Raw genomic sequence first — 24,187 nt, 5'->3', positions numbered from 1 at the left:
AGCCTTGGCAACTTCTAAGGGGGAAAGAAGGCTCCTGAATCAGGTGGCAATATTGCCAGATGTGACAACAGCAATACTGTTACTAAATGAGTGACAGAATTGGGTAGAAGGGATGACAGATGAGTTTTGCTTAGGAAAATAATTGATAAATTGTGGGTGACAAAGTCTTGTATCTTTACCTTTGTACGAATTGCTCATAAGACACCAGCTATCTCAGAGAGAAGGGGAAGTATCTGTCATTCATGGAGGTGGTGACAGAGCTGCTGTCACCACAATGTTAAGCCAAAAGCTGATTCCCACGGAAGATGACGAGTTTGGGTATAGAGAGACTGCACAGGATTGTCCTAACCTTCCTCCAAATCTCCTCAGTCCTAGAAATTGTAGCAGATTAATTCAGCCTGAAGGAGTAGTTCACCCTTCAGATTAGGAGATGATAAGGCAGACAAAATGACTGCAAGTGGACTGCAAGACACTTACTCTGCAGTATCGTATTCCTGCCTCTTATGGTATGATTTTTTAAATCTCTGATGGACCATGTTTGTTTCTTTAGTCATTCTACCCTTTTCTTCCCTGTCTGGCTTCTGTTTCTCTCTAGATGAACTGTGCCTGGCTCAGTGGGACTCTTCTGCCTTTGATTCACTAGATGTGACGTAACAATAGCAACTATTAATTAATAACCATCTTTGATTATATATGGTGCTAAATATTGCCACTTTAACTCAAATAGTGATTTTCCTATGTAAAGCTCCACCTAGTTCCCATGTATTACAATTCTCTGAGAAGTAGTTTTCCATATTCCAAATTTTAATCGTACTCTTAAAGAGTAAAAAAAGATTTGATTTTAAAAACTCCTGTATAATATATGAATGCCCATATAACATAGACAGCACAACTCCTTTTTAATGCAGATGTTTTTCTATTTTAAATCAATTTTTTGCACCACTTTTAGTCTCTTTTCTTCCCTTCACTTCCATGTCCCAGTTCAACAATTTCTAAGCAGCAGGTATCAGAATAAATTTTATTTCCATCCATTTGCTCTATATTTTCTGCTTTTTACTTGGACATATTCAGCGGGATGAACTGTGAAGTTACTGAACTTGTTGGAGACTGTGTGAATAATGCAGGGAGCAGAATCGGATGGCTGAAGAAATAATCCAGGATATTGTAAAACTACACCTCCCAGGACGCCTTGCGGCCTGCCGCATGCGCAGCCGCACTGCGAGTGACCGCATGAAGACTACAACTCCCAGGGTACATTGCGGGTACTGCGCATGTGCAGGTGTGGTCGCCTTCCCTCTCCTCGGCGGCCTGCTGCCGAGCGGACGGCGTACGCGGTCAAGATGGCGCTCACCAGGTGGGTCGGGCGGGCTCACCCGGGCCGTGAGGGCGATGCGGCGCTCCAGGCCGGCCCGGGATTCCCCGCCGCGCTGCGGGGCTCCCCCGACGGGAGCGGCCGCGGTTAGGGCGCGCGCTGAGGGGCCGGGGCCTCTCCTGGGCAGTGGCCCCGCCCGCCGGGCCGCGGCCGCAGAGAGTGCGGCGAGGGCCGCTGCGGCCTGGGGGAGCCTGGCGGGAGCGGGTGTTTGGCCCCTGCTCAGGGCTCTGCTTCTGTCGCGTGTTCACTGCGGGTGGAAGGAGCTCCTCCGCCTCGGTGGGGTCCGTGGGGTTTTGGCGAGGTTTCTACACCGTCAGAGAGGGCGAGCGGTCTTTGTTACGAGTTGCAGTGTCTCTGGCGGGGCATGGGAGTGCAGTTGCGGTGGCTGCCCCGGAATCCCGAGTTTCTCTGCATGCTTTCTTAGCAATTGCACGAAAGGGCTGTGTAGACAAGAAGAGGTGCAAAAGGGGAAGTGAAGAAGTTGGGGTTCGACTTGCCCTTGGCAGGGAGGTGTCAGGCGTTGAGAGGGGAGGTCGTTGTCAGATCTATCTGTGGGTGTTTGTTTTGAGAGAAGGAGCGAATCACTGGGACTAGAGACACAGGAACATAATACTTCTTTCTTATTCATGGCAGTGTAAAGAATACCAGTGATATGTGACATTCGTGTTGGAAAACGGGCGTTGCCATTCTTTTGCTCAAGAAAAATGTTAATGTGTGTTAATTTAGCATTTGTTTTTGTAAGAATCTTTCAGAATGATGAGAAAGCACGCATTGCCACTTTAATCTCAGAAGTTACTAAATCTCAGAAGCTTCTCTCACATTTATGAGTGCAATGGTCAAGTATCCTAAATTGTTTCTTAATCTATAGAGAGTGATTGTTAAGAAAGTATTGACTTAGCAAGAAGTTGACTCAAGCATAGTTGAGTGTCCTTGGGTGAAGCTCCAAAATAAACTTTTTATGTCATTCTCTTGTGGTTGCTGTCCGTGGATGTCCAGTTTTCTGCCAGCTCCAACCCAGCTGTCCCAAGATCAGCTAGAACTAGAAGAAAGAGCAAGAGCTCAGAGATCCAGGCAGGCTGCTCTGGTCTCATCCAGAAGGGAACCTCCCCCATATGGTTACCGGAAAGGATGGATACCACGGGTGCTAGAGGTAAATATTTAAATTGATACAGTAGTAATGGTCTGCTAAAGGGGAAAAAAAAATTCTGGAGTAGAAATAAACTCTGATCACCTGGAATGTTGCTGAGAATTGTGCAAAGCCTTAAAACATGCATCACCCAGACTACTTGATATATTCTTGTGTTGGGAGAGGTTGTAGTCTTCCAGATTCTTTAAAACATTTGATGGTAAACAGGATGGTCTATGTCTACTTCTGTTCAGAGATTGTTGTCTTACAATGTGGAAATACATCTGTGATCCTTTGGGTTTACAGTCTGGGAACACAAGGTTCCCCTGAGAAAGACATCCATATTGTTCCTCTGTTAGTGTTAAATACACATTCTGAATTACAGCTGAAATAAGAGAATGTGTGTGTATATCAGAGAAGAGAACATCCATGTGTTCTGTTCAAAATGATAGCTGTTATTGGGGGACAAAATTATTACAGTTGGAAGGAAAATTAAAATTAGTCAATTGGACAATGTTATGTGTTATTAGTTGTAACCCTAGCCAGTTTAATGTAATCTAAACTGGAACTGCTAAAGGTAGAAAGAAAATACAGATGTGATCTGATTACAAAACTGTTTTAGTACAGTCTCTCACTGTGAGCCAGAAAAAATCTCAGTCTGAAGTGATCCTTGACAATAACTTCTGAGACCTGTTCTGATGAGTCACAAGCCAGTGCTCTTGGAACAAGCATGCTGTTGAAGTTTTGTTACAGTAGTTCATGTGTGATCCTATGTTGTTTCCAAATACCATAATCTCATCAGTTTATAACAACATTGCCCTCATCTATGTTTGAGTGCCATTTTTGTAAATCCAGCACTGTTCTGGGGTGATCCATGTACATCAAATAGTAGTTCCAGTGGTTCACTGAAAGAAAACATTCTTATGTGGGTTCAGCAGTTAGTCATATGCTGCATGTGTGTGATGTCAAAAATTATGTTTTCATTATACCCAGTGTAGGTTTCCGTTCCGACACTGTTGAGTACTAAAGTTAGTGTTTTAGTGCTTATTCTTTCTTAATGTTAATAAAGACATTTTTTAAGATGCCAGGTCCTGAAGGTTTGCCAAGACTTTCCAGCACCAGTTGGCCACAAATTAATACACATCCCAAAAAGCCTTTAAGGGCTCCTTTCTACTTTAAAAAGAAGTGCAAATTGCAGTAAGTGCTTTCAAAGCATAACCTTTGTCCAGTGACCCTGGACTGCCATTGCTGTTCTTAATATGTTTAAGAGTTACCCAAAAAAAAAAATTTAAGAAAGACTGGTTTTGGTTCTGGCTAATACTTTAACAGCTGATTGTTGAATGTGGGACATCCAGTAGAAAACTTAAGATATGGAAACTGTGTTTCAAGGAGCATTTGCAGATGCAATAAGCATGCTGTCCTTGTTTGGAAGTGTTCCGCTTGGTCATTTCCAGTCTCAGTCCACTCTGTCCCACTGGTGGTAACTACTTGGTCACATGGTGAGTGTGGAGGGAGATTGATCTGCTCAAGACACCCATTCTTATTTTTTGATCTGTTTTGTTACCAGATTCCACATAAGCCATGCCTTTGCAACAGAGAAAGGGAGAGGTGCTCATGCTGCTTTAAGCAAATGCTTCCTCCAAGGTGTTTCATTTGAAACTGTAGCCTGAAGTTGTTTTATGAATGGTACCACTGCATCCTCTGTGGTACTGAGCCAGGATGATCTGCTTTAAGAAGTCTTTTGTTTATTAAATGCTTTTTTTTTGTTTATTAAATGCTTTTACACCGACACATTGTAGGAGAGAGGAATAAACTGTAAGAGTATTGGGCTGTTGGGTGCTGGCCCAATTTTCAGTGTATTTACACATCAAAGTAAGGGAATGTTTGACACATGTAACATTGTAAAGCTATGAGCTACAGGCTTTAAAAAGAATGGAATGTTTTTTTATCTTCTCCATTGCGGTGTGAAAAGCAACAAATAACCAGTAGAAGTCTTCATAAAAATGCTGCTCTTGTAATTTTAGTGTCCACAGTTGCTTTCTTTCAGAAGGTCAATTTTTGAAGTTCTAATTAATAAGTGACATGATAATTAAATACTTAATTTTGTATTGTCTGTAGCATAGTGTTGCCTGCACATTCTAGTCAGTAATATCGGTTCCTACTTTGTGCAGGGAATAATTACTGTAAGATATCTCTCCATTTCCATGTCTTTTACTAACTGTCAGTTCTCTCATTAATTGCTCTCTTACCAGTGAAATAATAAAGTCACTGGAACATTCTTGCCAAGTTAGTTTTTGTTGAAGTCAGTCTGCTCTTCCATTCCATTTCACTTTTTTTTTGTCTTTTGGACATTCACTACTTTTTCTTTTCTGTAGGATTTTGGAGATGGGGGTGCTTTCCCAGAAATTCATGTGGCCCAATACCCATTGGATATGGGCAGAAAGAAGAAAATGTCCAATGCTTTGGCTGTTCAGGTGGATGCAGAAGGAAAAATAAAATACGATGCAATTGCTCGACAAGGACAGTCGAAGGACAAGGTAATATTTCTTCCAATGTGTCAGCTGGCATGTATGCTTGGAAAAGTTGTGTGTACACATTGCCTATCCTTGAACTCATTGGTCTGGCATTAACCACATGGATTGTGTCTTCTGATTTAAAAATTAAAAATAATGTCAGACAGAAATTGTGGTCTTCTCTGTAATGTAATTAAAAGATAAGGCAAAAAGGGGGAAAATCTCTACACAGAACTTACTTGATGGCTTAGCAGTTTTCATTGTCCAGTGGAGACAAGGAACTGAAAACAGTTCTGTAGACTCATTTTAGTGTGTAGAGAGAGGGGGCAAAAAGCTGGACAGAAAACACAGGTGAGCCTTCAGAATACTGCACCTTATATCTTACTGATCCAACATTTGACACTTTGGGTTGTTTTCAGTGTTTTTGGTGCTCTGTTTCTGCTATTGTTGTTTAATTGCAGCAGAAAGTATTGCCAGTGGTTATACTGCAAACGTTTTGTACTGACTTCAGAGATAGCAAGATTCTCGTGGCGTTTTTTAGGGGAAACTTCAATTTCCTGTATCCAGTAGCCTTTCTAAAACCAAGAGATGACACTTGAGGTCCTAAATAGTTTTGAGGAGATCAGGTACTTGGGTCTATTAAGTCTACTTTAAGGAGTATTTACACGTGCCTTTTCAAGTGTAACCAGGTGGGTTACATGGACTTTAATTCTCTAAAGCTTGTGTTGGGGGCTGGAAAGCTGCTGAGGCCTGATGAAGTGTGTGACCAGCAGCTTCTTCCAGCAAGAATCTTCTGTAAAGAAAGTCTAAACAGTGTTAACTACAAAGCTAATAACTAATAGATATGAATAGTTGTCAAAATAATTTGACTTCTTGGGCTTTAAATTAGCATGCCTTGAAAAGCTTATGATTATGTAATATGCCCCATGTCTTACTACATTTGAGGAAGGGAGGAAACCAAAATACAAACTTTACCTCTCAATCAAAAAAAAAAATAGGATGGGCATTCTAAGAATATCAGGGAAAATACTTTTAACAGATAAATTTATTGTTTTAAATAGATTCTACAGCCAGTAGAATTTTATATTTGATATATGCGTGTCAAAGCATCACATCTTGCAGATCCTCATCCTCTGCCTCATGTCACTGCAGTACCTTTAAAAAGATGAGTGCAAACTGGACTGCATGCTGTCACATGGAAGAAAATAGACTAAACAGAAAAAAAACCAGCAGTGGCAATATTTTTATTGAGGGGACTTTTCCTGAAGTTCCATCAGGCTTTATCTAATGCCTGGAATTATTTTTCAAGAAGAAGGTGGTAAATATTCATTCTATTTGAATATTTTTTTTTCCTAAATATTTGATGCTTCATGCTAAATAGAAGTGTTACTTTGTTGAAAGTGTGCAAAATAATTTCAAGCAGATAATTAGACAATAAGTAATCATACTAATTTTGGGAAGGCTGCAGGCTGAATAATAAGAAAAAATTAGTGTAGTTAAACCCTCATTTTTATAACTTGTCAAATACATCTTTACTTATTTGTAGGATTATCTTTAATTTGTATGTAATAGAACTGTTCAGATTGGAATCTTAGTATGTTTGAAAAATAATTAGATATGATAATAGGCTTGAGGCAAAAATTACCATAATCTTTCACTGGGTCTTATTAAAGTTAGGAAAATGCTTCTTAACAGGTGGAGTTAAATTTAAGCTGTTAATGTTGGTCATAGTTGATTCATGAAGATCTGTACTTTCATTAACTTTCCATATGTTGTCTATAATGAAGGCAGTAATATTCTCATTCACCAACATGGAAGAGATGTGGGACTTTTCTAAAACCAGGTAGAACTGTAGAGGTGGGTTTCCTAAATCCTGAGCTCTGCCTTCTGTGTCAGGTTGATCTTGATTGCATCCAGCTGGATGTAAAAGCTGAGAGTAAAGGTGAAGTATTGTGATTCAAAGGGGAGTAAAACTGAGGGAAGATTTGATCAGATTCATAGCATGGTTTGGGTTAGGACACTCTGTGCCAGACCGGGTTGGTCAGAGCCTCATTTGTTCTGGCCTTGAGCATTTCCAGGGATGGGTTATCCATGGCTTCTCTGGGCAGCCTGTTCAGTGCTTCACCACCTTCATAGTAAAGAATTTCTTCCTAATCCTGATCTAAACCTGCCTTCCTTCAGATTAAAGTGCTTCCCCCTTGTCCTGTCACTACATGGCCTTATAAGAAGTCCTTCTCCAGCTTGTAGATTTTTTTAGGTACTGACAGGCTGCTGTAAGGTCTCTCTGGTGCCTTCTCTTCTCCAGGCTGAAACACCACCAACTCTCTCAGCCCATCTTCTTAGAAGAGGTGCTACAATGCTGTGGTCAACTTAGTGGCCTCATCTGGACTCATTCCAGCAGGTCAAGGTTCTTTGTGTTTGGGCCATCAGAACTGGATGCAGCACACCAGCTCAGGTCTTACCAAACCAAAGTATCTGGAGAGGCAGAATCACCTCCTTCAATCTGCTGGCCACGCTGCTTTTGGTGTAGCTCAGGATAAAATTGACTTTCTGTGCCACAACAGGTATTTGAAACAATTTCACTGGAAATAACAGAACTACTATTTCTTGATTTGATTTGCTTTGCAGGAGAAAATATTGCCAGAGATGTCATAGGGAGCAGTTCTTCGGTGATCTGTGCTGAGTTGAATAATATGGAATATTTTCTCTTCAGAGCTTCTGATAATACAGTGTCAGTAGGATTAGATGTAGAAGTTTCATTTTCCAGAGAGCTGCAGCTGTAATTCAATATTTTTTTCAATCTTAATACTTAGAGCTAAAAGAAACAGATACTTAGCAGCCTGCCAGAAATGAGATGGTGCTTATGAACCTATTCTAGGAGCTACTTGTTTGGTCTCAGTTAGGAAGCAAATTTTGCTCTTGCTACAGCTTATGGATTTTTTGAAGTTGAATTTAGTATTCTACCTTCTTGTAGAGGCAGCAGTTCCATCACCCACCCCTATCTTGAGATGACTTGTCAGCAGTTTCTACTATTGCAGTGGTTCATCTCCCTTGCATCTGTTCCCTTATGTATTTAGAAAATAATGGCTTGAGAGTGTTTTCCTTGAAAAATACTGACATCAGTGTGATAGTCTGACAAGCTTCCTGCTTGGGGTTGGCAGAAAGTCTGCTAGACATGAAATTTTGGATAATGTTGACAGGCCTGGATGCATGACCTTATGGATCTACGGATGGATTTGCATCTGGTTGTCAAGATGAAGGCTTTCTAGCCTAGCTGTGTGGCTAGTTCTTGTGCTGCCTTAAATTCTTTCAATACTTTCTCTACTTACATTACTAAAAGCCAGGCTAAAATAATGCATCAATAGTGATATATTTTGATGAGACTGGTGCTGTCCTTTATTAGGAAAATAAGAACATGTAATTGCATCCTGTGTTTTTATGAAGACAGAAGAAAGAGTGAAGTCGAGGAATGGAACTGTTAGGTCCCTTACTGTTTTCCAGCAAGAATAACTTTATATGCTGGAGTTTGATACATGGCCTGAGGCTTCTTCATGGCCTGAGGCTGTGGCTTATTTGTTAAAGGAGAAAAAAACCCAATTATGAAGCTTATTTACAAGTTTTATTCCCAAGATTGTTGATTCAGTCAAAACGTTTATGAGAGAGTAGTTCTATTGTTGAAGGAAGTCCTGTCACGGGTATGGGACAGGTCGAGAGAATGTGAATCTAACTCAAATTATCAAAAGTGTTATTTACTCACAACTTATTTGTCTTTGTGGCAGAGCTTGGTTTGAGTGTTTGTTACCAGTTTGTTTTCTAGTGTGTTGTCCTGGTTTAGGGCAAGTTTGGGAGATAACCCCCAAAGGGGCTTCTCTACGAAAGCAGATTCAATTGCCCCTCCCCCCCAACTGGTTTGGGAGAAAATATCTCCTTGGAGAAAAAAGTGGAAAGAAACCTGTTCATTAAACAATAGAACCCAAACAATATTAAACAATAAAACTTCTTGCTGCTCCAGAAAAAAAGCAAACTGAGAACAGTCCCCTCCCGGGGTTGCAGCTCGTCTCACTCAGTTTCTGATCAGTCTCTCTGGTGCTGGAAATGCCGCGGCCCAGGCCCGGCCAAGGGGCCTCAGGTGGAGCTGCCGGTGCTCTTCTGGATGTTCAGTCCAGAGCAGGCTTGAACAGATCCAAGAAAAAGGAAAAATCACAGTCCAGGGAACTTCTTTGCCTCAGCTAGCTAAAACTAACTAAAAGCAAAAAAAGGGGAAAAAAGGAGCTCTGTCCTGCTGTCTGTCCATCCGCAGACAACACAGTCCAGGAGCAGGAATGTGGAGGAGTGAGTGCAGTCTGAAAACAAACTGCGCGCTTCTTCCCTCCCCTCTTCCCTCTCTGGAAGAGTCTTAAAGGTGTAAAACTTATTATTCAGTATAAACAGAACAAGACAATTAGGGATAAAAGCATCATATAGTCAACCCAGGACATGTGTGTACCAGGTTTACAACCAGGTAATCTCATGACTTCTTAAATTTTATATGCTTCATATGGAGAAACCATTCTTTGACAAGGAAGGCATTGATGCTGCATTGCTTGATAGTAAATTATTGATTTACATGTAGGATTGATGACCACTGTACGGGGCTGGTGGAGACATACAGAACAAAATATGTTGAGGATTTCTGTAAATTAAGAAATTTCTGTAGCAAATTAAGAAATTTCTTTCAAGACACTTGCATCTCTCTAGTGCCTTGTGAGACTCTGAATGTGATTGATGTCTAAATCCTGCCATGTGGCACAGTATCTTAGCCAGTTAGGTAATATTATTCTCTTTCTGATTGTAGTGCCATGCAGATTTCTAATTGCTGCCTGTTAAGGCTGCTCCAACCAGAGAATCACGTAATTGTAGCAAAACTTGAGGTTTTTCTTTCTGCCTAGAAGGACATTCTGCTTTTCAGTAGCAATCAGAGTGATTGCTCAGGCTCATGCTTCCTTTCAAATTTTGTAGATTGAAAAATGGTAGTGGATGGGTAGTACAATATCAAACAATCCCAGTCTCTCCTTTAGCTTAGATGAATGAAATATCTCAGCATTACTCATGAAACAAGATAAATGTCTAGAAAAACAACAAAAAGAAATGTAAATTCATTATCTACCTTCTTTTATCACTTCAGAAAAGGACTACAATTAAAACATGCAGGTGTATCAAGTTTTGGATGGCAACAGAAATATTTGTATTTACAGGATAGTTTAATCTATATTATGTATTTCTTCCATAATGAAGCTTCTTCCATTTCCATACAATACTTCAGAGTTTAAATAATTCATATAGGTAATTTGTACCTCAGTGTCAAGTAGTTTTTAAATCACTCTTGGACCACCACAAGGACTATCTTTTTTTTTTCTTTTTTTGTCTTTTTGGATGCTCTATAGCTCCTTCAGCATACTTTGTTTTTCATATTCTTCTTGAGCAAGACACTTGGATTTACAAGTTAATTACCTTAGAGGAACATTTCTCTTCAGATGTCCTTCATTCAGGATCTGAGAAGCTATGATATTACTGATACTAATTCAAAGGATTAAATTTTAGGAGTGAAGGCTGAGAAGTAGAAAATGGTTCTCGTGTGGTTAATTAATGCTGAGGCTAAAGGTTAATTTTGTAGTTGGACATGTACTGTGTAATGAACTTGAAATAATAGTTCTTGACTTTTAACCCTTTGAACTAAAACTTCCTATTTTATTGGATACATGTGAAGCATTGCATGTATTCAATTACATGTAAAATGTAATCCAATACATTTTTCCCTGAAGCCATCTAATAGTGTTCTTTCCCTGTATTGAAAATTGGGACTTAGAGCTGCCAGGAGCTAGCTGCATGTTGTATGAAAACTCAAGTACCTATGTAAGGGAAAGTGTCAAGACCAGATTTCTCAAGTATTTATTTTTTCAAGGAAACAGTAAACATAATGAAATGAAAAAATACAAATTGTGGAAAATATTTGTATCAAATTCTTGAGTAATCCTTGAAAACAGAAGTAAAAATGTGTGGGGTTTTGTCGGTTTGGGGTCCCTAAAAAAGGAAGATACTAGGAATGGGAAGCAGAAAACGGCTAACGCCAGCTCTGAAAGCAACTTACACAATTATATTTATCAGATTGTTTTGTTTCTTCGATTACTCCATCTATAAAATGGGGTCCAGAGTATATATATGTGTAAACAGGTCTTCTAATAGGACAGTAATTCTATTCATAATGTAATTATAATGCATTTATAGTTGTATATTAATTTTAATTGGTACCCGGAGTATAGTCTAAGCCTGAAACATTTCCTTTGATATATGTACATTTATTCCTGTTCACCAGCACTAATAGAATCTAATGTCTTCCAGGTTATTTACAGCAAGTACACAGATCTTGTGCCAAAAGAGGTCATGAATGTGGATGATCCTGAACTGCAAAGACCAGATGAGGAGGCAATTAGAGAGGTATTTTATGCACTGATGTGCCTAGTTACGGTGGTTTGCTTTATGTCTTGCAATGGGATGAGATAGACACTGTGGTTTTTTTTCTTCAGATAACAGAGAAAACAAGAGCAGCCTTGGAGAAATCAGTCTCCCAGAAAGTTGCAGCAGCCATGCCAGTTCGAGCTGCTGACAAACTGGCTCCTGCACAGTACATTCGGTATGTAGTGCTGGTGTTTCTGTAAGATGGTGTGATATACGAAATGGATTAAAATTGGCATATTTGTTGAATTTCTGAGAACAGAAATTCCTCTTGAATTCTGTTCTTCTGTAAGGAATATGAAACTGGCTTCTGTGTTTTGAATTAACCTACTAATGATTAACTACTTTGAAGTGTGTAGAAATATGTATTTAACATGTCACGAGTTATGGCACTTTGGAGGTGTTATTGTGTTAGCAAAAAACCACAGATTTGCCAGGAGTCACTATTAATGATGCTGCCCTAAAAGCAAAGTATTTACTGCAAGTTTCAAGCCACAAGAAGACATGTAACAAAGTTCTTCCTTCACAGAAAATTAGTAGTTGGAAACAATTGGAATTATGAGGAGGTTGATACTTACTTACGATGATTTTGTGTTTCAAACATGGAAACATTTCATGTCAGGGTTACACTTGGCTTGAAGTTAATTCTGAAAAAAGGTATGTGAAGAGGTTCTTAATGAACAGTAAGAAAACACCAGGGCTTCACAGACATAGGTGGGGAGTATTGTGACAAGCTACGTGTACTGTACTTGTTTTATTTCTATTTCAGACTCTAGGTTGAAACGGGAGAATATAGCCCTAAAGAGAAGTTACATTCTCTCTGGTGTAACTGAGTCTGCACTCAGTGCAGTATCATCTGTGCAGTTACCTGCTGCTGACATTCATAGTGGGGTAGTCTTAAACTGTTGTGGATAAAATGAAACCACAGCTAGAGTAGTGAACTGAGTGAAAATGAAGGTGGGAAAAGACTATAGCTGTGTGCAGAGAGCTGAGCACTCTATTTTGTTCAGGTACACACCATCTCAGCAAGGAGTTGCATTCAACTCTGGAGCAAAACAGAGAGTTATTCGGATGGTGGAAATGCAGAAGGACCCTATGGAGCCTCCAAGATTCAAGTATGTATTCATGGCTTGTTCAGGGCAAATAGAAGATTCTGAAGTGTATTTCTGTGCAACATGCTGATTGTGATTGTAACTGTTTTCTTAATTGCTCAGAATTAACAAGAAGATTCCACGAGGACCACCATCTCCTCCAGCACCTGTAATGCACTCTCCAAGTAGAAAGGTATGAAATGCCATAGCTGGTCTCAGTTTTGAATGCTTAGGTGGGTCCACAAATTCTTCTTCGATCTAGTTCATTTCTGTATACCTTCTCATTACTGATCTTCTGGTGTGAAGTGGTAAACTTGGTGCCCAGTGCAGGTTTGTGTTTTTTTGGTTTTTTTTTTGTTTTTTTTTGTTTTTTTTTGTTTTGTTTTGTTTTGTTTTTTTTTTTTCATTTGGGCAGTTCTGAAAGTAGCTGTCTTTTCATTTATCTTCTCAAAGGTTGAGTAGATGTCTTGTATATTCTATGCAGGGATGCATTGCTGAATTTGTTCATGGCATGAATGAGCTGACCAAGGCTTTAGCCTGGGTACTCTTACGTTGCTTTTAGACAACACTATTAAGCTAATCCTTAATAACACTTGTGTCATTGTGACTTGTGTCATTAAGGATTAGCTCCTTCTAAGAGATGAATGTCGTGGTGGTTCATCAGTTTGGTACAACTTGAATAACTGCTAAGTGTGCAGATGTTAACAAGCTGGCTGTGAGTTACAGCCTGTGTGATGAAAGCTTAAGAGGATGCTGAAGAGCTGTCAGGACTTTATTTAGTGCTGGCAAAGATACAGTGCAAAAATAAATCCCATGGCAGAGGGTTTGGAAGCAGCTGATCTCTAAGGTCCATTCCAATGAAACCTTTCCTTGATTCTGTAATCTTACTGCTGCTAAGAAGAGCTGGGGTTTTGTTGTGGAGTCCTGAACTTTGTACTCTAACTTATTTCAATAGTTTCATAGCTGCCTTTGAGAAAGAAAACAGTATTTTCTTTTACTATAAATCTCAAGATGACTTTGCTTATTCTCTTAAATCAGATGACTGTGAAAGAGCAGCAAGAGTGGAAAATTCCTCCATGCATTTCAAACTGGAAAAATGCAAAGGTAATTAAATTGTCATAAATTTATTTTTCTAATGCTGCCTCCTGATGGGAAACTTAAGTGAATGATTTAAGCTTGAATAATACTGATGTTAAACATCTAGAGTTAGGTACACTGGCTGCTTCCAGCATGGAGAGCACATGATACAGTTAATTTTTCTTCAGTTTGGCATATAAAGGTTGTCCAATTGAGAGTATAGAACTGAGGGTGAATATGTTACTTCATGACAGAGATTTTAAATTTTGAGAGGAAAAATTTATATAAGTTAAAATCCTCGTAATAGTGCAGTCCAAAGTCAAAATCTCTCAAGGGCACAAAGTAAAGCCATCTACTGAAAACTGAAAAACAGCAGACTGTCACAGACCCAAGCATGTTTCTTTTTAATACTACAGTATTAATAGTCCATATTTCTGGAAAGTTTTCCTTGTTGCATTGTTTCATTAATTAATTTTTATCACTGGTCAGCTAGCTATTTATGTTCCTTGTTTGAGTAGTAGGTATGTCCTGTCCCTTTGATTTTTATCAGTTATTAAGTTTATGTTCCTAGAGAGGGGAGAATTTATTTGCTGCAGTAACTGGTCTGATCATTCTGAAATGTACTAAACAGTTGTCCTGAGACAGCCTCTTCAGATGGAGGAAGGAAAAGCTGTATGTTTGGATGTCACTTTTTTTCCCTACCCCAACACAGCTGCCTAACTGGGACTGACGCTAATTAGGAGATCGAATTTTAGGTTACAGATGCTAAAACCAAATCAAAAATTTTGTAGAGCTCACTAAAAAAATCTTTAAATATAATCTGTAAATAATTTTGAGTTTCAGCTTTGGAAAACAAAATTGGCATTTAGTTTGTCTTAATTTTGCTGGCTGCCTTGTCCCTTACTTTCTCATTTTGAATCAGCTAATCTCTTAACAGGTATGAAAACAGTTTAGGTAAAACAATTTTTAAGCAAAAAATTGTAAAATGGCTTAGAGACTGGAGAAGCTATTATCTGTAGTTCTTAACGCAAAGCAAAAAGTGGATCTTATCACTTGAAAACTGTCTTTTGTCCTAAGATGAACCTTGAAGGGAAGCTGTTATTTGGATTTAGTGGGCGGGTAGAATTGGAGTGAAGTTTTGTATTACCTGGAAAAATTTGAAGTGCATATGAAAAGGAGATCCATTGAGGCATAATAATGATGGGCTGTGAATTTTGTATGTATTTTTGTTTTGTTACACAACAAATATAACAATGCTTGTTATTAGAAATACTGTTTCTGTGATTAACTGCCTCTCTGTTCCCACTGTAGGGTTACACCATTCCATTAGATAAGCGTCTGGCTGCAGATGGCAGAGGATTGCAGACTGTTCACATTAATGAAAACTTCGCCAAACTTGCTGAGGCGCTCTATATTGCTGACAGAAAGGTCAGGTAGTTCTTCACGCTGTTTTGTTCCATATAGTTTTACTATCTTTGTATGTTAGTTTCCTTCAGAAAATCAGCTGTGAATAGGCTATAGCTTTTTGATTTGTCCTGCTTCTTTGCTAACATAAGACTTAAGGCCTTATCCCCACGATCTCTGAATCATGGGCTCAGCATGAGTTAAGTTACTGGAAGTCATGGGTCTTGTCTCTCAGCTCTAACTGCTGTGGCTGATGGGCTTTAAGCTTCCTAATTTTGGCTTCGTTTCTGTCCTGTTTACTGCTAACTCCCTAACAGATCTGCGTGTATCCCAGGTGCTACGCTCTGTATTTTTAACCGTGTCTTATTTGTGCAGGCTCGTGAGGCAGTAGAGATGCGTGCCCAGGTGGAGAGGAAGATGGCTCAGAAAGAAAAGGAGAAACACGAGGAAAAGCTCCGAGAAATGGCTCAGAAAGCCAGGGAGAGAAGAGCAGGGATCAAAACCCATGTTGAAAAAGGTACATTTCTTTGTCATTAAGACGCTATGCCTTTTTTAATACTCATAAGTGTGGGTTTGGAGTAATAATCTGAGAACTTAAAGTATCTAAATACCAGTTGAAATTTCTAAGTATGACATCATTTTGTGTCTTTATTGGTTGGCACACTGGCTGGTTTGATGGGATGCAGGTTTGAACCTCACATCAATATGTTGGTGTATACAGGTTTAGGACACTGAGTATTTTGAAGTTAATAATGCATCAGTGCAAGTGATGGCTTTCATGGACAGTTCTAAACTAATTTTTTTAAGCTTATTGCAGATGAAGGGCAGATTTGTCTAGAAGAACTAAACCATCTTTAAGTTATCAAAGGTGATAAATACAACATTCTCGCTCTTGCACTGTTGTAACTGATCTTGCAGAGCTGCAATTCTGTTGGCCAGTAGGCCCCAAAAAACCCTGCTGCCAACCTAACTAAATTGTCTCCATTGTGCTAAGTCTTCTGCTCTGATGGAAATCACACTTCAAAGATCAAGATTATGAACTTAGAAAGCAGTTACAATCTCTTCAGAAGATGGAGGGATTTGGTCATACAATGCGAATTCCTGCTGCTAGGATGTACTAACATCTTAGCAAAAGGCTGGGGGCTGGCCAGCTGGAGAGCCACTCTGTTGGAAAGGACCCAGGAGTTGTAGTGGACAATGTGCTGAATATAAGCCAGCAGTGTGCACTGGCAACAGTAATGCTAAGGGCATGCAAAGCTGCATCTGCAGGAGTGTAACCAGTAAGTCAAAGGAAGTAATAATTTCCTTTTATTGGTGACCTGTTAGACATCATCTGGAGTACTTTGTGCAGTTATGGGCCTCCAGGTACAAGAAAGACATTGATAAATGGGAGTCAGTTCAGGGAAAGGGCATCAGAATGGTCATGGAGCTTGAGTAACTGCCTGTTCAGGACATGCTGAGAGAATAAGGCTTGTTCTGCTAGGAGATGATGTGCCATTGGGGCCAGATAATGGGAAGGTTACCCAGAAGATCATGTCACAGTGATCCCTAAATGATTATGAGAGAGCTTCACCAAGTCGTGCGGTGGAAGAATGAGACAGTGGTCAATAGTTGAAGCAGGAAGTTTCAACTATGTGTCAGGAGAAAAATTTTCACCATGAGGACAAACAGCAGTGGAACAGGTTGCCTAGGAAATTTGTCAGTCTCTATCCTTGCAGGTTTTCTTCACCCGAGTGGGAAAAAGCCCTGACCAACCTGTTTTGAATTCAGCATTGCTAGCAGGTTTTGAATTCGATTTCCTTCCAACCTGGGTGATTTTCTGATATTGCATCACATAATGCTCTTCAAAACACTTAAATCCCTGCGTGTTTCAATGATACTTTTATGCTCAGAATTATGATATAATGATCTGTAAATGTTTTAGGATATTAATTCCTAGACAGACAATTATTCTAAGGTCTTGAAAGATGGAAGAACGTAGTTGTTAGGATGTCTGCTTTGACTTACCAAGAACAGTCCCTTGCTTGGGGCATAAGAAAGCTGTGGTGTTCATGTGTTCAGTTTATTTAAAGTGTAACATTTTAAATAGTGCTAAGGGTCACTACTCTTCTGTAAAATAATACTGAATTGAATTACTATGCCAGTGTCTGTGGCATAATTAATTCAAACTTCAAATATTTGTCTATATGAGCAATCTTTACTTTTTCAGAGGATGGAGAAGCTAGAGAAAGAGATGAAATCAGACATGACAGGCGCAAAGAGAGACAGCATGACAGAAATCTTTCCCGGGCAGCCCCTGATAAAAGGTGAGTCACAAAAAAAAGCTGGTTTATTCCTGTACTGGCACTGGCTTCCCCACTAGGGAACCTACTACTGGGCTTTCCTTTTTTTGATAGAAGTGCCTGAGTTGTATCTTGTGGAGATAGTCATGGTATGAAGCACAGTTTGTTCATTGTATGAAAAGGCATTACTGTGTTAAAATGCTGTAGTACTTTCTTCAAAATGTAGAATTTTCCACATAAATGGGAAAGAGGGATGTGCTGTGTTGGTTTTGGGTGGGTTTTTCTTCAGTGGGACTTAATGTTTTATGTTCATCTTTAATTAACATGTTGACAGCAAAGATTGAAACCTGAATCTGCTAATTTTGGTGAGGCCAGAGTTATCAATAGTGGCTTTGTTTCTTGAAGCTGTTCATTTTAAGTAAGCTTAGATATATGAAGGTAGGCTGAAGTATCTTATTAGCTGAAGCCACTGAGATTTCTGAGCGCAAATGGTTTCTGGATGCTTAAAATCTCTAGTATGTTGAAATTGGATTGCTCGGCCTTTCCAGAATATAACTACACTAATTCTTGCAAAAAACAAATATGACATTTTAGACCACGTCAGCTTGATGTGAATTGCAGATAGTGGAAAGCAACTTTAAATGTCATGCCCAGCTGAACATAACTTTTCCAAATGTTTCCTTTGCCAGGAGACAAATTTTAAATGTTACCTAGTAAGGAAGAACAACAGTCAAAATCTGGCTCCTGAGGCAAATTGTTAGTGAGGAATACTGGATCGGTTTGCAATTGAGCGTGTCAACAAGTATGGTTTACTGATCTCATAAAACTTTCAAATTTTTAATTCAGGTCAAAGCTGCAAAGAAATGAGAACAGGGATATCAGTGAAGTTATTGCCCTGGGGGTACCAAACCCCAGGCCATCCAATGAAATCCAATATGACCAGAGGCTGTTCAACCAGAGCAAGGTAAAATACCTTTTCACAGCTTTCTATGAGAACATGCTCATCATTCCTTTGTGGGTACAAACAGAATACTATAGAGAGGCTGTTCTCAGGGTTGGTGTGGATACATTCAGAAAAAATTTCTTTACATAAGTGTTTCAAAAACAATTGATTTCCTTTATCCAGAGCCTATGCAAAAAAAAAAAAAAAAAAAAGAATACTTTAAGTGTATAGCTTGATTAAAGTGTTTTTGTTGTGATTTTTCTCACTGGGGCGTGGGGAGAAAAACTATTTTGCCTTCAAGCTGCAGTGACCTAATTTTCTTCTCTTGTACAAATGTACTTACTGAATAGGAAATCTGCTTTCAGAGAGAAGCAAGTAAATACTTTCTATTTCCATTACTGCTTGTGTTAATACTTCTGAAGATACAAAGAGTTAACAGCAATATTTATTTTCCCTGAATTTTATACTATTCAGAGATGACAAAATAGATTGGGTTTCAGCAAATCCCTCAATAGACCTGCAGTTTGTCAATCAATCTTCTTCATGTCTCCAATAAAAGACTTGCAGGCAAGGAGGGAAAGCTGATGAACCAAAATGAACAAGAAGATAGTTATACTTTCAGAGTTTATATAAGCCTCTGTGTGATTTGGATCAGTCAGCTTAAATCACGTTTTCTAGAAATTCTGAATAATACACATTTCTGTATGGTTGTACTTAGCTGTTGCAGACAGCTGTACTTGCAGGGCAGACTGAAATGATCCATTATTCTGAAATGTGGATGGCCTGTAATCCTTCCTGTTGCTATCTGGAAAAGTAGGACTGAGGCCTGTAATGTGATGTTCTCTGGACTTAATCCCAAACCCACTCATATCTTCATTAAGTGCTTGGATTCATTTGAAATCAACCGTAAATCACACCATGTCATCTTTGTGCAACTGTGTAACATCATCAGTGTATTTTGTTGATAAAATAAGTTAGCTGATGTTTTGTCGATTAATTTGTACTGTTCTGCTGTTCTTCACAGGGTATGGATAGTGGCTTTGCTGGAGGAGAGGATGAAATTTACAATGTTTATGACCAGCCTTGGAGAAGTGGCAAGGATATGGCCCAAAACATCTACAGGCCAAGTAAGAATATGGATAAGGACATGTATGGAGATGATCTAGAGGCTCGAATAAAGACCAACAGGTAAGGAAATAAATTTAAGAAATATTGTTAATTAGTATTTTGAAGATACTCAGCTGACTATCACCGTCTCCTGCAGGTTTGTTCCTGACAAAGAATTTTCTAACTCGGATCGTAACACCAGAGGCAGGGGCAGAGATGGACCAGTTCAATTTGAGGAGGATCCATTTGGTTTGGACAAGTTTCTGGAGGAAGCTAAGCAACATGGTGGTTCTAAACGGCCATCAGACAGCAGCCGCCCTAAGGAACACGAGCATGAGAGCAAGAAGAGGAGGAAGGACTGAATGCCTCTGCTCCTTGAGAGGTAGGGAAATGGACTGCAAGCTTGGACTTCATGCAAAAGGATTTTTAATATTGGGTGTACAGGAGGATGGCGTTGTAACACAGCAGTTCACAACTCTGGCCGTGTGGATACATAAACTAACTCTTCTACACATGACAGCTACCTGAAGAGAGAGAAGACATGGAGACCACTTTGAAACATTTCAGAAGGGAATGAATTATTCTTTAGCAAGTTCTGACTTTGCTGATTCCCCATTGCCCAGCATCTCAGGGTAAGAATGTAGCCCCTTTCCTACAGCTTTAGTTTTTGTAGGTAGCTGAAGCTTTGACTTTATCTGTTAAGAGCTTTCCTGCTGTACATAATGATCATCTTATGCTGTAACAGATGCTGGGGTGTAATAATTCAGTGTTTTAGTGTGGCTATACAGTTTATTTGAACAAGGGAGGGGAAACAGCTGGATTCTGTTTTGAAACAAGTACTCATTCATAGTTTCTCAGTAATCTTTATTTTAGTTTCTTTACATTTAGTGAAATAAAGCCTCCTTCCACCACTCATTCACTTTGACTCTTTCTTTGACTGCGTCTTCTACGGATCTGCTGTTTGAGAGTGAGCTGAAAACAATGGAAATTATTGAAATTAGCTAGGCAAGAAAGTTTGTTATTTTTCATTTCTGATCACAGAAAGCAGAAGATATATTTATAATCAATTCAGTTTCATAAGCCCCAGGCCAGGGCTTTCCTGATAAGAAAGTTGAGTATATATCCGCAGCAACTGCTAGCTGTACAAGCAAAATGCATCTTAAAAGCTTGTGCTTTCAACGGGAAGTAATAAAAAGTAACTGTCTAAACCTAGCCTAGAAAAAATGGCAAAGTGCTTCATAGAGAAGCCTGCATTTTTTAAGAAATGAAAATAACTGTTTGCCTTCTGCTTTTTATTCCACTATAAAGAAGCCTCTTAGCATGCACCTCTTGTGAGAGTATAGGCAGTGAAGTGCATGCGGCTATCCTTAACAGCTTCAGAACAAAAAGCAGTAAAAATTTCCAGGAAATATGTTATTTCTAGTACCTAATTTGATAATTGCATACAGATAACATCCTAGTTCAACACAATTTATGAAGGACCAACCTACTGCCAATCTAATCTCAGTTTAAGGAGTCTTAATTTCTGCTCCCATTTTTGTACCACAGTTGAAATTCACAGGTTAGTTCTTCTTGGGAATAGGTACTGAAGTAACCACAATCAATGATGACTTAGGCAGAAACATGAACCATGGCAAGTGAAATACTTTACCACAATCAAAATACTGCATCACTGAAGTCTCTCATCAATTCCTTCTGTTATCTCCTAGCATTTAAAATCTCAAAATAAGAAATCAGTTGTCAAAAGGATATTGAAGAAGAATTATTAATTAATCAAAGGCTTGAACTGACTGTGTCTGATACACCAGCCTGCCTGTTGCTCACAGTTTCCCTCTGTAGTACACCATCTGAGCAGTTTTATCAGCTGAAGCACATGCAAGTCTGTAAGAAAATCGCCTATTTAGGGAACATACCAGATGCAAGTTTCTAATTATTTTGATACGAAAGCTGTTAATAAAATGGCTTTGGGCAGCCATTGACTCACTGTTCTTTATTCCTTATCTGTCAACACCACTGCACACTAAATGTTGGGAAAGTGGTGAGACGGCTTTGCTGTGTTTCTATGCTACAGTGAAGCTGGATGATACAGTTGTCTGGCTCTAGCTGACCAGTCAAGGACAGACACTTTTGTATGTGTAGTAGACCATTACACTGTCTCAATGGCATACATTAATGCACTGAGATTGCCAAAGTGTTTTACTTTACTAAAATTTAAAATGTTCAAGATGGAGAGAACAAGACCCTTCACTAACGCGATTTTAGAGTTGTCTTGAACACATGAAAGCAAGCAGCTGATTTCTCCTGTATGAAATGACAGCTGGAGAAAACATAAATTTCACTGAAGTTTGAAGCTTAGCATCACTTTCTTTGTCATGTTCCCCCTGCCACTAAACATCCAGATCAGATGTTGGAACCCACCTGCAGAAGCCTACATTATAAACTCCAAACTACTTGGAGTGCGACCTCTCTGCTATCTCTATGATCTTGACCCCTAACAACTCAAGTTGAGAGGAGGGAAAAAACAGAAGTTGTAATGATGCAAAAAACATTAAAAGCACACTGAGTGACAAAATTCTTAACCACACTTTGAAAGAATATGGTAATAAAGGAATTAACACGTTACCTTGGAACCTTCAAGAATGTGGGAGTCCTTCTGTAACACATTCTGAACTTCTTCTGGAGTTGAGAATTTAATCCAGCAATAACGTCTGTGAAAGCCTGTATCTCTGTTCTAATTACCAGTTAGAAAAAAAAAACAAACAAAATGCAATTACTATAGGAAATATTCACATAGGCTGTTAAAAACTTTCTACAGATATTGAATTTAAAGATTCAGAAATTATCAGAGGAATTGGTGCACTTGATGTTTCAGGAGCCTTTTTCATATGAAGACATTTGGTGTCAGTGACAGTGTGAGTGGTCTAGCAAAGGCTGTTCTACATCCCTTTCAATCAGAATCTAGTAATAATAACAAAAAATCACAATCTTAAGAGATAGTTGAAGCCTGGAATAATGGATAGACAGTAGTTTCAAACTGCAGTATTTATCTACTAATAAGCCAGTCACAACAGAACTGACATTTGAATGGCCACAGTACTTGAACAACGTTCAGCAAGATAAAGCAGCTGCTTAAGGCACTAGGAAAGCAGAGTGCCATTTAGAATGACAAGCACTAACTGCACTGAAAAGAAAAACGTTATTTTTAGAAATAATTTGCCAGTCAGAAAAGACAGCTGTCAATAAACAGGTGATAATGAGGAAAAGCCAGGTATTCAAGTGCCTTCTGTCTCTATTTGATCCCACTCAGAGCTCACAACAGCTCAGCCACTCTCATCATCAGACATAACTGGCAACACTTCCAAACCACCTACAGGGTACTGCCCGGTTTCAGTAACACAGTGATGTCGAAATTAGGCTGTCCTACACTGATGATTTTTGTACCTCTGCGTTTTAAGCAGTAATGAAACTCCTCAAGCAATCACTGAATCTGAACGTACACAATGCATCACTTGAATCAGTGATGGAGGTGGGTTTGTGGTAAGCTACCAGACTTTGTAACAAAACAATGCAGTCTGACCTGGGCTTGAGGAAAAACGTGACAGGCAGGCACATACCTAAGCTTCAGGTGTTCAAAACAACCAGCCTGTTTCAAACTTTCTCCATTGCCAAACTAATCCTCAACAGAGAGTGAACCCATCAGCTCACTAACTAAAGTTTACTACACCCTGAGCTTAATTTAACAGGATTACTTCAAGTGGAGAAACAAGCAGACAGAACCTTTACACCTCAAGCAATGGCCTGCAATTTACCTGCAAAGGAATACTTATTTTTGACTGTTCATCTTTTTAAAAGTGCACTAGATACTACAATACCTGCGATCTATGCACTCAGAAGATAAACAGCCTAAATGACAGAGGCATTGGCAGCATCCTGCAGAAGTCACAGGTTTTGTGTTAGCCCGGCACTCTGGATAGGGTCTTAATCCGCAGCAAGAAAAGACCGTAGGTTCATACCCACATCTTTAGTTTTTGGCCAGTGCGACCAGGCACACAAAAACTTTATTCTCTGTCAGAAGAATGTCAACACAGTGATAGAGAAGCTCAAAGCACTTAGATTAATTATTTAGAAATAGCAGCATCAACGGGATGCTGAAGGATGTAGTTTGTAAAGCTGTTTGAAAGCCAACAGAAACCACTAAGCTTCAATAAGGCCTAGCGTTGTCAGATAAGTAGTGGCGCTCCTGGAAGAAGGAGCTATGGGTACAGAGCGCGGAAAACCTCACTAGAGTTCAAGATGAGGGGTGCAGACTGCAGCTCCAAGGAAGCGGGGAAGCTGCTTCGGGCAAGGCCCCAGTCGCAGGAGCAGCCGGCGGCTCTTCCCCGCTTCGCCGAGAAGACACGAAGTGCAGCCCGGAGGACGCGCGGGTACTCACGAAAGGCAGCTGGCACCTCTGCACCGACCCGAACTGGGAGAAGTACTCCTTCAGCTCCTCTGCGGGAAAACGCACCAGGTTACCCGCGCCCGGCGCCTCCGCGCAGCCGCGCCGCCCTGGCCCGACCCTGGCCTGTGCCGGCACACGCGGCGAGGCCGCCCAACCCCGCCAGCCCCAGCAGCGGCGAGGAATGGGAGGGGGAGCGCAGACTCACTGCTCGACACCGTCCAGGGAATCTCAGCCACGAAGATGTCGAAGAGTCGCCGGGAGCGACGCCCGGCCGCCCGTACCGCACTGGCCGCCGCCATGTCGGGACTGCGGTGAGAGGGAGGGGCGGAGAGAGGGAGG

The 24,187-nt window shown here is 39.9% G+C and overlaps 2 protein-coding genes across 2 annotated transcripts; one reads left to right on the top strand and one right to left on the bottom strand.

The window, feature by feature from the left end:
* Positions 1–1,273: 1,273 nt before the first annotated feature.
* On the top strand, positions 1,274–20,322 carry SNW1 (SNW domain containing 1). The gene is made up of 14 exons (XM_041403019.1): positions 1,274–1,354; positions 2,369–2,522; positions 4,874–5,035; positions 11,390–11,485; positions 11,575–11,681; positions 12,514–12,618; positions 12,718–12,787; positions 13,633–13,698; positions 14,983–15,099; positions 15,451–15,592; positions 17,285–17,381; positions 18,204–18,321; positions 19,325–19,488; positions 19,565–20,322. Exons 1-14 carry the CDS (start codon positions 1,341–1,343, stop codon positions 19,767–19,769), a joined length of 1,617 nt encoding a protein of 538 aa, XP_041258953.1. The 5' UTR covers positions 1,274–1,340; the 3' UTR covers positions 19,770–20,322.
* On the bottom strand, positions 20,255–24,187 carry LOC121335185 (SRA stem-loop interacting RNA binding protein). Its single transcript, XM_041403043.1, has 4 exons — positions 24,054–24,187; positions 23,840–23,898; positions 22,031–22,138; positions 20,255–20,379 (listed from the first exon to the last, which is right to left on the bottom strand). The coding sequence occupies exons 1-4, from the start codon at positions 24,145–24,147 to the stop codon at positions 20,320–20,322; spliced, it is 321 nt and encodes a 106-aa protein (XP_041258977.1). The 5' UTR covers positions 24,148–24,187; the 3' UTR covers positions 20,255–20,319.

The sequence above is a fragment of the Onychostruthus taczanowskii genome, unplaced genomic scaffold (genome assembly GCF_017590055.1).
Source record: "Onychostruthus taczanowskii isolate IOZ18803 unplaced genomic scaffold, ASM1759005v1 scaffold1, whole genome shotgun sequence".
Lineage (NCBI taxonomy): Eukaryota > Metazoa > Chordata > Aves > Passeriformes > Passeridae > Onychostruthus > Onychostruthus taczanowskii.
This window is presented reverse-complemented; position numbering and strand designations above follow the sequence as displayed.